Source organism: Centropristis striata, chromosome 17 (assembly GCF_030273125.1).
Source record: "Centropristis striata isolate RG_2023a ecotype Rhode Island chromosome 17, C.striata_1.0, whole genome shotgun sequence".
Taxonomy (NCBI): Eukaryota; Metazoa; Chordata; class Actinopteri; order Perciformes; family Serranidae; genus Centropristis; species Centropristis striata.
In genome coordinates, this window is record NC_081533.1 from 5,500,162 (window position 1) to 5,513,709 (window position 13,548).

The 13,548-nt window shown below is 38.9% G+C and overlaps 1 protein-coding gene across 1 annotated transcript in view; it reads left to right on the plus strand.

The window, feature by feature from the left end:
- Nucleotides 1-13,548, plus strand: part of svep1 (sushi, von Willebrand factor type A, EGF and pentraxin domain containing 1) — a 145,544-nt gene that overhangs the window by 56,371 nt on the left and 75,625 nt on the right. Inside the window, exons 4-5 of the mRNA XM_059355222.1 lie at nt 8,603-8,761; nt 11,065-11,244. Coding sequence (XP_059211205.1) covers nt 8,603-8,761; nt 11,065-11,244 — 339 coding nt within the window. The remainder of the gene's footprint in view (nt 1-8,602; nt 8,762-11,064; nt 11,245-13,548) is intronic.

Here is a 13,548-nt window from a genome sequence, read left to right on the forward strand (position 1 = left end):
TTATTTGATCTAAATCAGGAAACTTTTGTAGCTTTAGACTAGGGCTGGCCGATATATCGATACAAAAGATATATCGATAGATTTTTAAATGTGTTATGGAATTAGACCATTTCGCATGTATAGATATAGTTCAATTTTATTTATTTATTTATATATAAATACCGCCCTCACTAGGGTTTGTCATATTTAGTTATTTTGTAATGTTTGTTATTATTTATTTCAGAAAAAGATTGGCCTATTTTATTTCATAGGCTATTGTTATTTAAGATTTTTTTATTTAAATGTGTACTTTATGGAGCTTTGATTTAAAAAAAAAAAAAAAAAAAAAGGTACTCCTGTTGTTATACAGTATTTATGTTCACTTAAATAAACGATTTCAATAAAACTACTTGTGACAACAGGATACTTGTGACATGGGATATGACTTTTGGTCCATATCGCCCAGCCCTACTGTAGTTTTACAAGCTTGATGGAAACACAAAATGTAGGTTAAACTTTTGAAAATGCGCTTGAAAGTTTTTACACTCGTTTGAGGTGTTACACAAACTCTTCCTTTAATGCCGCCAAAAACCGATTGGTCAGGGAAAAGGGAAATAACTCTGGATTTGGCTATTAGTGAAGGTTAAAACTTAGGACATAATGATTTAAATTAGGACTCTTAAAGGGTTTGTAATGGGACGTTGATGTACCAAAAAAAATTATATTGTAAATGAAAAACTGTCTGATCAAAGTAAGTAAACATGATCTGAGTAGACGTTTGATGCCTGGGCTTACTTGTGAACCACACTGACTTGCAGGATTTGGTTTAAGATTGTTTCAAGTGGAAAATAAAATTATTTTTTTAGTTCATCCCCCCTGTTATAAAAAAGTGGTTGATGTTCAAGATAACATGTGGGAAGCAGTGTGTGTATCTGTACTGTATGGATTGGCATGTGTGTTTGCAAGCATGTGTTTGCGGATTTTGTTGGATTAAGCAGCAAGTATATGTTCCCCTAAGATGAAAACCTCTCTCTCTCTTTCTCTCTCTCTCTGTTTGTCATTGTGGCTAAGGAGGCAGATGTTCTTGCTCTCCCTCTGGATCTCCTTTCATCGTTTCCGTCCCAGTCTGTTTTTAGGCCTGGCTAATCGAACGCAGCCTCCCCCCAGAGACTCAAGAGATTCTCGTGTGATAGTAACTTTGGCTCCCGGGCCAGACGTGTCCGCCAGTTTAATGACTTACTTCATATTAGCAGAAAGGACTGTAACAGATGAACTGGCCTTTGCACTACAGAATCCTAAGAGAGTGTATTGTATTCTTTTATTCTTGTGTTTTAAATGTTAGTTACTGCCAAGGTTATGTCATGTTATGTTGTGTTCACACCAAATGCCAATCGGATCTTTGCAAGAGTTTGACCATGGGACCATTTTTCTTTGTTCACATTACTTGCAAGAGACAAACCAGTGTGAACAACGCCACCATCAGCCACTATTGCTGCTTTGTAATTCTTTTGGAAATCCCAGATATGTTGGAAAGCTAAACTGTGTCTGGGTTCATAACATAATACGGAGGTGCACACAGCTCAGTGAATTTCACCATCCTCTCCAACAACTGCAGGATGATTGCCACTGCTACGGTAAAAAGATTTTGCAGTGATTTAATTCCAATTAACGCATGAAAAGTATGCTGAAATAACTACATCATGATGCCGATTTGTAAAGTCTAAATGCATGCTTTGTCAGGTTTGTCCGACGAGATGACAAGCAAACAGCTTTTAAAATGCTTTTTTTCTGAATGGAGTTTGGTTTCATCATGGCTATGCTAGTTGAAATAATAATTTGCGATATTCACATTGCCTAGCTCAAATAGCACGACACTTGACATAGGCCTAGGCGATTATATGATCGCGGTTAGTGACCGTGATAAATTTCAGGTCGATTACAGTGATCAGCTGAGAATATTTACTCGATCAAACGTGTGCATGACAACAGCCAGTCAGCGTCGACCTTTTTCTGCTCCACTTCTTTTTGTAAGTTGTCTGAGAAGTAAACAGAAAGACCTAGCGTGAAGCTAAAACCGAGCTGAGGGCAGCAAAAAATAGATGTCAACCGTGACTTGAAGCAATAAACCAGGGAGGAACAGGTGAATGTTGGGAAAGAGCAAAGAAAATTACAATCTATCCGCCACTATGTCGAGAGAAAACTAACATTCACAGCACGGCACAGGTATGGTGCATCCGGTAGCCTCAAAATGGCTTGGGTGCGTTTAAGAGCGTGGGACATATGGAAACTTACAGAGAAACAAGTTATTACTGAATGGAACTTAGTTCAATAAACAAGTTCAAAAACATTAACAGCAAAAACATTGTAAAACTACTGTAAAGTAGTTCACTGTGTTATTTTATATTTTTCTACATTTGTTGTACTGTTGAGTAAAAATAGTTTTTATACATTTCTATGTTCTTAATAAATTTGCTTTATTTACTTTGTATGTTAATAAAATATTGCACTAATCTCTAGTTTCTTTAGTTTTCAGTACAGATGCTTTAAAACTGGCAGTTTAAAAACGATATTAAAAAAATTGTGATAATAATCGAGATCGTACGATATGAAACAATATATTGCGATTATTTTTTTGCCATATCGCCCAGCCCTAACTTGACACATTATTTGTGCTTTCTTCAATACCTTATTGAGATTTGTAGTAAACAAATCTCTCGTAAAAACACAGATATTGCCAAACTTTTCCTTTAAAAGGAGGCCGGCAGACCTCAGGTCAGTGGTTGATGGAGTCAAAGTGGCTCGCCGGATTGCAGGAATGATGGAGGAGACATGCTTCGCTGGAAAATCAGACATCCATTCTGAGGAACTCTGTTTATCTAATCTCCCGTCTGCACTCAGAAATGATTGTTTGGCCTTCTGACAACTTCCTTTATTAAAGTAATATTTCACTTTGGTGTTGCAGATAAAAAAAATAAATAAAAAAAAACATCTGACAAACTTAATTTTCAAAAGCACGTTACTAGAATAGGAAAATATGAAAGCTGTTGATGTTATGATACATCATTAAACCTCATTATTAGTCGTTAGGATTCTCAAATATTGATTTAGCTTTAAATAAATAGCTTCTGATGATAGAGGTCTGCTCTTTCCTTTCCGAAGATCATTACCGCGTACAGTAGGTCTCTTTGACCAAGTGCTGTCCCTCCATATGGTTACAGCCGCCTCAGACACAGCAGGCTCTTTCTGTTTTATGGTCATCTGGCCCGCTGACGCTCCACTTCCTCTCTAAACGAAGAGCACAGTGCAGCAGAACTCTGCAGCCATAGGCAGTAACGAGACGGACCTGAACGAGACTACTGGCCGCTGCGTACTGTAATTCAGACCGATGCAGGGTCCAAACACAATTAGTTTCAGTATGGGGTCTGACTTTTGGCTCACGTCATGGAGCAATGATACATTTTAGAGGAAATTCCCACAGGTTTCTCCACAGTCACCTTCCAGCTTTTCCTTTTTATTTTAGATTCATGGCTGCTCGTTCTTTCATCATTTATCCCTTCCTGTCCATCCCTCCCTCCCTCCCTCCCTCCTTCCCTCCTCCGTCCAGATTCCCGTAGCCAGAAGCCATGTCTGGTCTTTCTAAACTCCATGCATGTGTGTGTGTGTTTGTGCATGTGTGTGAGCATGCATCTGTCTGTGTACACTTGGACCTGCCAGCACATGCAACCTGCCAGGAACTGAAATTTTATATTTTTTGCGATACAGTATTTCCACTGTTGCGCTCCGGGTGAATTATTATTCACATTAAAAATAACTAGGCTTCCTGTAAACCTTAAATGAAGCTGTAAAACAGATTCCCGAGGACTTGAACAGAGGGGACACTTTTAGCTGTCAGTGCGTCCGTCTTATGTAAGAGGCCTCCTCTGAGTTTAAAGGACACAGGACGGAGAAGTTGCATCGGCTGCTTTTGTTATCAGATGAAAAGCGGAGACTGACGCACGCCGTCTGCCCCAGAACAGGTATACCACATGGTGTTTCTGTGGGTTACTGGGTGCATTTTAGTGCCAGCAGCCAGTGGCTGCTTTACAGTTGGTTAACATCTCCTGGCTGACCTGCTGCTGGGTTTCAGCTGAGGGAGGGAGAGGCTGGCATTGGCTCAGCAGTGGAAATTCACACCTGGCCTCTGGCTTAGCGGCGACTAAATGAGTTGTGAAGAATATTAGTACTATGGATTCTCTGTTGCGCCTACCGTACTGAGCGGCTTGTAATTAAACCTGTTTTTTAATAACAGTTTACTTAAGCTTAATGCCATAAACTGGAGACCTCTGAACACATGCCATAAAAGACAAGCGATATAATGTGATATTATAATTTTTATGTACTGAAATTGTAGTTAAGCTAATAACTAGCCTTGGGGTTTTCAAGATGTCCCATGTGGAAACAAGTTTTTCTGCATATTTTTTTAATTTATGAAATGTTGTTTTCTAAAGTGTAAATGATGTGTGTGGGTGTGGGCAGAGAAAGTTTATGATTTTCTCATTTAAAGAGCACCAAACACCAAATTAAACAGTCTAAGCAGCCGTCTGAAACTTCCCTTTTTCTCCGTTGCCTGTTTAGATTTGGAAACCGCTGTAGTCAATACTGTGGGTTTGTTTTTCCAATTATTGCAAAGAACATTTGGATTTGTTTGAATAGAGTATGACGTGAGTAACAGCGCGGCACCCAACTGTTAACAAATTAACTTTATTTGATGCATATGTAATATAAATCTGTCTAATTATGGAGTCATAGATTGGACCGTTGACAGCAGACTCATATGAATGGCTCCATAATGCACGTTCAATCATATGTGCACCTACATGAACTATATGGGAACCAACCATGTTATCTGAAGAGAAAAATAGATTATGTATCCGCCGATGGATTCAGATCTGCTCCAAAATTTGAAGGGTTCTTCCCTGGCCCATTCTACACCCCTCCACCAAGTTTCATGAAGTCAGGCCAGTAGTTTCTCAGTAATCCTGCTGAGAAACAGTCAAACAAACCAAACTGAAAACATACAAACAGAACCTCCTAATTGTAGCAGTGGTACAGCATTAGTCAGTTACTGAAATGTGTTTTTTTATAAAGTTTCTTTTTCTGTTCATTCTGCTCACAGGTTTACAGCCTGTGTCTTTCACCACCAGTTATTGCCTTATTAGGAAAGTGCATAAGTCAGGAAAGCAGACTCTGTGTCTATCATGCATATTCTTGTTATATTCTTGTACCTATTAATTCATTGTGGTGCATTAGATGAATCCTAAGTGCTCTGTCCATAACATTTAACTTTGTAACTCTTAGTGGACCATTTAGCTCCATCTGTAACAGTAAAATGCATTGAACGACAACTCTCCGTGTCTTCTCCTCTTTCATCAAACCACAACAAAAACGCATCATATCAGTTACAATACAAGAGCTGATACAATCAGTCAACCAATCAATTGACAGACACCAATCATCTAAGTCAGTTTTACAAGCATTGATGCCAGATGTTCCCAGATTCCAGACCCTAAGCATTCGTAGCTAAACCTGTTAGTCTTCCATGATAAACTGAGTGTCATGGAGCAGCATTCTGGTTTCCATTTGTAGTCCAAGCTGTATTGTCGTAGTGTTTAGTAACAGTCCACGAAGAGAGAAAAAGACGTCAAATGCATTGGCCAAAATACAGTCTCAGGACCTGCTGGCTAGCCTGCAGCTAGCTTTTTATTAGCATTGCTAAGTTGGCTAAAGTGGCTACTAGTGAAACAATGTGTACACAGACGTCTCTCGACTCTAACTCCATTCTCAGGTCTTAAGACCGGGTTTTGGTGGTCTAAACCGGAACCTAGAGGTGTGAATCAGCAGAGGCCCCACGATAAGATTTTATCCCGATACTTGACTCACCACGCAATATTATTGCGATTTTAAGCATTTTGCGATATGGTGAGTATTACAATACAATATATTGCAATTTAACTGCATTTTGTGTCCACAAAATTAAATTCAATCAGGAATCGTTTTGTCAAAAAAAAGGAAAATTCTCAGTCTATTCATCTCACTTCAGTCTTTTTATTTCTCCACAAAGAGAGTCAAACCCACAGACTGACCAACAAAGTATTCAGTCAAACTGAACTCAACTGATATCAAACATGTATGGACGACAACAACTGCAGCATTTTATCAAACTTTCAAAAACTGCTCTGAATTTTTTTTTTAACGAAACATAAAAATAGCCTAACTTTGCAGCATTATTTTAGACAACTTCCCAACATGATATCCTGACACATGGTGCCTATATATTCCTTAGATCTTCTAGATTCATATGATACCAGCATCTCCAGTCTAACTCAACATATCAATGAATCAATATAATAGCTATGAATCAATATAATACTGCCATACTATGATATTGATTTTCCCCCTCCCACCTCTATCGGAACCCCAGTAATATTGTCTGTTCCCCCTGAAGTTAAATCATCATCAGACTGAAAAACCTGAAAAACTTCAATGATAAAACCAAACAAGATACCAGAAAAGCCCCCATGGACTCCAGGAGACCACAATGGGCATTCCTAATTACCTTCAGACATCCAAAGGACCAATTATTTATTCATGCTACAAACATGAGTGAACCAAATCATTCCTCAGTAATTAATCTCAGTAATTACTGAGAGTGTTTTCTAAACTCTCAGAAAGTAAAACAGTGTGTGTGAATCATATTTGCATGTAAATAAAGAGACAGAGTGGCTGTAATGTGTTTAAACTTCCCTTTAAAGTGGTTTTGGATACACAGGAACGAAAACAGCACAGTAGAAAATTGCTTTGACCGCGAGGGGCAACTGATAACGCTTTTTTCCCTGCAAAGTGCACAAGTAATTGCTGTGAATTATGGGAATTCCCAGCATAACAAATTGCATGTGTGAAACTACCCGTATAATGTCCGATAAGGGCCTGTTGTCCCTGGTAATAACATAATTCAAAACAATCCTGATCTGAATTTTGGAGCTAATTCAAAGTAGTTTATCTAAAGAACATCAGAGACTCATGAGATCACTGGATATCAGAATTAGCCGCACATTACATCACTGGATATATTCAAGGCAATCACAGGTTTAATCAGTTCCTCTGTAATTTATGAACAATCCCATGTGAAAGTAACCTTTAAACCCCGATAAGACCATGTGATGGATTCCGTCATTCATTTTCACTCCCCTGCAACAAGCGATGCAGTGAGACGAAGGTGATTGATGGTGAATGGAAGAATGTTGGAGGACCTGAATGTGACCTCTGCTGCTTCATCTTTACAGCATGTCCTCTGATGGGACTCAGGTGATGCTAATAGGAAACACACTTTATCACGTCTGTGTGTCTGTGTGCAGGTGATCAAAGGGATTTCTAATGGAGCCCATGTGTGCTTACATGCAAACTGGTTTTAGATGCTCATGAACCTTTATTTGATTGTCGCATTTCTGCATAAAACGTTCTATCGTCTTCGGTGCCACAAGTAGAGATGTCCCGATACCATTTTTTTCCTCCCGATACCGATTCTGATACTTGTGCTGTGGGTATCGGCCGATACCGAGTACCGATCCGATACCAGTATGTTATAAAAAAAATATCATCCTACACCTGCATGACTGTGATATGATTATCATTGTGGTAAGGCCTGGCTCAGGTTAAACCCTTTGTAAAACATGAATAAATAGAGCAGATTCAAGACATTTATTTTTAAATAAAACAGCATACAAAACAGTAGTGCAACAGCAACTTAAATAAATAAATCTGGGGGTCTGGGGGCATATTCCCCCAGAGAAAATTTTTGCCCTTAAAGCCTAAATTTGGTGGCTCTCGCACATTCTAATGCCACTATTCCATTTTAGTCATTACATATTTTAGAGAATTATTGTAAAGGAGAATAAGGGTTCTACTATGTTATATTTAAGGCATCTTATTTTTTTTATTTTTTTTAAAGATTTTTTTTTGTTGGCATTTTTGCTTTATTGAAAGTGATAGATAGAAAGGGGGAGACAGAGGGGAGGACATGCAGCAAAGAGACCTCAGGGCAGATTCGAACCCGGGTCCGCCCTGAGGTCACACAAATAATTGTTATTCCACACAAATAAAAGCTACATGTGTTTGCTTTTATTTTGAAGGTGGGTCTAACACTCGAAGTCAGAACTTGAAAGTTGAAACTTGGAGCTCGGAGCAACGTCGAAAATTCTGAGCCATTTCCGATACTGGTATCGGAATCGGAACAACTCTAGCCACAAGACAGTTTTCCCTGCTGGGAATCATTAAGATGCTGTGCTGAACTTGTCTTTTTTTACCTAACAAGTGAGATCATTTTGTCATTTTTTGCTACAATTTCCACCACTTCATGTCCAGACATGAATATGATCAAAGTCTCCATAAATCTGTTGAGCTGTTTTTCCCTCTCAGTCACAAAGCTTTATTCTGTCTTACAGTAGTGAGGCAGTTTTTCATTTCAGTTTAATTCTCTTTTATACATGTCCATCATCCAGTCTTTCCATCCAGCTGTCCTTTTGTGTCTTGTATGTGACATTTATAGTGAGGAATTGTCTCAGTGTTTCTCCTCTCCTCCTTCCAGCATGTCCGCCCGGCACCTATAAACCAGAGGGAACACCAGGAGGCCCCAGCACCTGCCTGTCCTGCCCCGACTCGCAGCACACCTCCCAGCCCGGCAGCACCGCCCTCAGCGACTGCGTCTGCAAGCCGGGATATCAGCCAGTAGGCATGACCTGCCAGGGTAAGAGGAACTGATCCGTTAACTGCACTGTCAGCGATATTTGATCTTATCCTGATTGTCTCAACCACTCCACTTGTCAAATCAAATCAAATCAAATCAAACTTTATTTATATAGCGCTTTTCATACATAAAAATGCAACACAAAGTGCTTTACAAAAAAATTAAAATAAGAAAAAACAAACAATAAAAATGACAAAACCCACCCCTCCCTCCCCCACATACACATCTGTAAGTATACATACACAAACATGCACACACGCATTTAGTCATGCACGCACACAAACACACTCAGACTCACACACAGCACATATTGATTGACAGTGTAGAGACATGGCAAGGCACCGAGGATCCAGATGAGGAAAAAGCAACCTGTGGGAGCATCCACACTGAGAGGTGTCAGAGCCCACGGCCATAGAGGATGCCATCACAGAGACCACCAGGACCCGGGTAGACCGGGGCGGACTCCGCACATGGTGCAGAGACGCCTAGTCCCCCGGGCCCAGGGAGTCCCCAAGACCACATCCCCACGGGCAGACCCAACACACCCCCCAGTGAGGAGGCCCCCATGAGGGAACACTGGAGCTAAAAACTAAAAGACTAAAAGACAACAGGATAGGATAAAAACTAAAAGACTAAAAGACAACAGGATAGAAAATAAAAGATAAAAACTAAAATACAATGGGAATAAATAAATAAATAAATAAGTACTAAAATAATCAGTTAAAAGCTAGACCACTTGTGTGCACTCTTGCAGAAAAAATCTTTCTTGACACCTAATATTGTGAGTTTTATTCAATCAGATTATAGAGTCAACCTGTATTCTGTTCAAAAAAGCTTTCACATTTGTTATTTCTGACATTTTTACACATTAAAGGGATAGTTTGGGTTTGTTAAAGTGGGATTGTATGAGGTACTTATCCACAGTCAGTGTTAGGAGAACTGATGCTGATACTGCTGTGGATGGGGGCAGCAGCAAAATGTCTTCAGCCACCCAATAAAAAAACAAATCAGTTTGAGTGTACGCTTTATTTAGAATATTTTCTCAGCTTGAACCAAGTTTATTATAAAAACACCACATAGATAGCTGTTCCAGTTGCTGATTGCAATGTAAGGCAGTGAAAATATTCTAAATACAGCTTAAACTTAAACTGTTTTTTTTTGTGTTAATTTTAGGTGGAAAAATATGTTTTGCTGCTGCCCCCATCCACAACAATGCATTATTTAGTTTCCGTGTCAGTATTCCTGCCTGTTTCTCTGAACTGGAGGTGTGCTGACCCCAACTACTGTACATACACTGACTATAGATAAGTAACTCACACAATAACACTTTTAAAAAATCCAGACTATCCCTTTAAATGTCACCCAAGGCTTTCCCAAGACGAAAACTGACCAGTTAGCAATACTAATTCCTTATGAATACCAAGGGAAAAATTCCTGTCCTGTGTAGGAGGAGCAGACTTTATGAGCGAAACAGTCAGTCAGTAATGAAAAAGAAAAACAGAAGAATCCCTCTGACAATTCACCAGTGAATGCTATCCAAAATACCTTCTTCCAAATGCATACTTCAGCTCATCATTTCATCCAAAACGTTAGTCATTCAAAGCATGCAGGCCGCTGCGTCATCATCTAGTTGTTTTTGTCATAACAAAATAACAAATCTGGGGAGTTTGTGGCCAATAAAGACGATGGATAAGGATAGTAAAAAGTAGTCATACAAGAAGATGAATCAACTGGAACAAAAACACAGTATTCCACACAAGTATGAGCTTAGTATCAGAGCATGCTTCTATTGTAAATGTGCTTCCAGTCATTTCTGTGGCCCTCCCATTCCTTGAAGAATGAGCCAGTGATTTCCACAGTGCAGTTCAGCTGAACACCATGATTAATCATCTGCTTCATGGACTGCATTGTGCTTTCTCTTCCTCCCTCTGTGTAGATTGAGAGAGAAGGGGGGGTTATGTTTGACAACCTGTAATTTTTTGCTTTCACGCTTTCTTATCCTTTTTGTCAGGAACATTAACTTTCCAATGTGTCAGTGTTTCCCACCAGCAGTTTTTTCCCCTCTGAGTGTCAGTTTGTTTTTGAATGTCTCTTTGTGTTAGCTACAATATGCATTTCAAGATTTCATAAAGAATATTCTTCTCTTCTCTTCTCTTCTCTTCTCTTCTCTTCTCTTCTCTTCTCTTCTCTTCTCTTCTCTTCTCTTCTCTTCTCTTCTCCTCTCCTCTCCTCTCCTCTCCTCTCCTCTCCTCTCCTCTCCTCTCCTCTCCTCTCCTCTCCTCTCCTCTCCTCTCCTCTCCTAGTGGTATACTGTCCAGCGCTGTCTCCTCCAGAAAATGGCTTTTTCGTCCAAAATGTATGCAACAACCACTTCGACGCAGCCTGCGGTGTTCGATGCAAGCCAGATTTCGACCTCCAGGGAACTGGCATCAGGCTGTGCCAGGCTGACGGCACCTGGTCAGGGAGTCCTGCCAGCTGCAGAGGTGAGCAGGAAGCGGCTCTGGTGCATGCTGTTACTAGCCTGTCGATCATGTTCACATCAGTCAGGCGTCTTCATTACTCAGCTCCTCGCGGGCAGAGCGCTACAGACAAATCTCTTTTTTTTTCTCACACATTTGAATGCCTTGGTTTTGTTACCTCCAAAAAAAAAAAAAAAAAAATATATATATATATATATATATATAAATATAAATTAATAAAATAAAATAAAAATAAATGTGTGTGTGTGTGTATATATATATATATATATGTATTTAATTAATTAAAGAATGTATTTATTTTTTCTAATTCTTACCACTTGTTACCTCAAAAAAAATATATATATATTATAAAAATAATATATAATAATAATATATAAATAAATAAAGAATTAGAAAAAATAGCAATAATTTATATATATATATATATATATATATATATATATATATATATTATACAATATAAACAAATAAAAGAAAAAATATATATATATTTTTAATTTTATTTTTTTCTGATTCTTTGTTTATTTCGTTACTATTATTATTTTTACAGGGTCTTTTCCTGTTTGTATCCTTTGTTTTGCTTTGTCCTCTTTTTCACCCGCTATACACTGTCTATACCGTCTGCATGTGGCAACCGATTACTCAAGTTAAGTAGAATGGATATTCATTATTGTTGTTTGTTTCAGGAAAAAAAATAAAGACCTATATACACATATTTATCATATACCAACAGTACCCCTCTCAATTGTTGCACCTTTAATATAAACAAATATTTCTGCCATTTATCTGGCCTTACTAAAAAAAAGATTTAAAAGCTTGCCTGATTCATAACTCATGGCTCATCTGTAGCAAAATACTTTAATCTATAAAGACATTAACAGATACGTCTTCATATTTACACATCTCAGTATACACGTTTACTAATCTAATTATGCACAGATTGTGAAAATACTTGCAGGATCCTAGATAGATGGATGGATAGAAGGATGGATGGATGGATGGATGGATAGATGGATGGATAGATGGATAGATGGATAGATAGATAGATAGATAGATAGATAGATAGATGGATAGATGTTTTCTTCCACCACTGCTCAGGTTAATATGCTTTTTGCATGTTGCATTTCATTTTTATATTCAAGTAAAGAAGACTGTTTATTATCTTGCATAATGCATACATACATACAATGCAAGCTTGTCTGATTAATCCCAGCAGGTTCCTCCAGACACACACGTCTCATATGATCCCTCGTTAATCCCTTCTGATGTCTGCCAGCCTTCATAAACATTTCTATAGCATTAAATCAACATATTATGATGAAGAATATGAGCTGATCTGTTGGACTGAGCGAGCCTCCTATAAGTGAGAGTGAGTCTGTGTGTGGCGGGCGGCGTGTAAAGATTTCTCGCCGTGTATTGAGATCATATGTGTTTAGACTGAAGGGGGAATCAACATTGACTGGGAGACTACTGCTCGCTGCCAGGCCAGATGTGGAGAGGAAGAAAGGTAGGGAGGACTCAGTCAGAAAGGGAGAGAGGCTTCAGAGAGGAGAGACCGAAAAAGGAAGAAAGGATCTAAGGAAAGAAAAGGGCAGCAGGAAGCCAGAAGCGTGTGGGAGTTCAGAAAAGGAAAGAGAATGGAAAAGGGAGTTGAAGAGGTCAAGAGATTAATGAGGAAAATGCCAGTTTTAGGGGAAACAGCGTGACTCAGAAATACCAAGACACTGAATATTCAAGGGTGTGTGTTGAAGATTTATAGTAGTGGCTTTGGGTATATATTTTCTGAGTGTGTGTGCATATGTCTGCTTGTATGTGTTACACTAAGTCTAGTCTTTTACCACATACTGTAGGACCTCCCAGCTAGTTAAGCCCTGAGGGAGGGGGTCTCCTCTCAACCCGCCTGTCTGTCTACGGGTGGTGATGAGAAATAACACACTACACACCCTGTTTCTAGACCTCAACATAACTCACAACAGGCTCACATGAGGAGTTTTTTGTCTTTTATTTCATAGGGACTTTTGGGTTAAATGATGGCTCCCAGGTTGTAGACGATGATGATGATGATGATAATAGTGCTGCACATTCCTCTCCTTGATTTACAGCTTTCTCCGCCTCGTGTGAAATAAATACAGTACCTGTGTTTATGACTTACACCTCATATTTAGCCTGAAAAGCTTTTTTAAAATTCTATACAGTTATAAATAATGTGTTGTTTTAGTCATATTGAAGAAGTATACAGCTGGAGATGTATTTTCTGTGACTGAGGCATTTTTGCAAGCCTCTTAACCCTCTGGAGTCCATCTATTT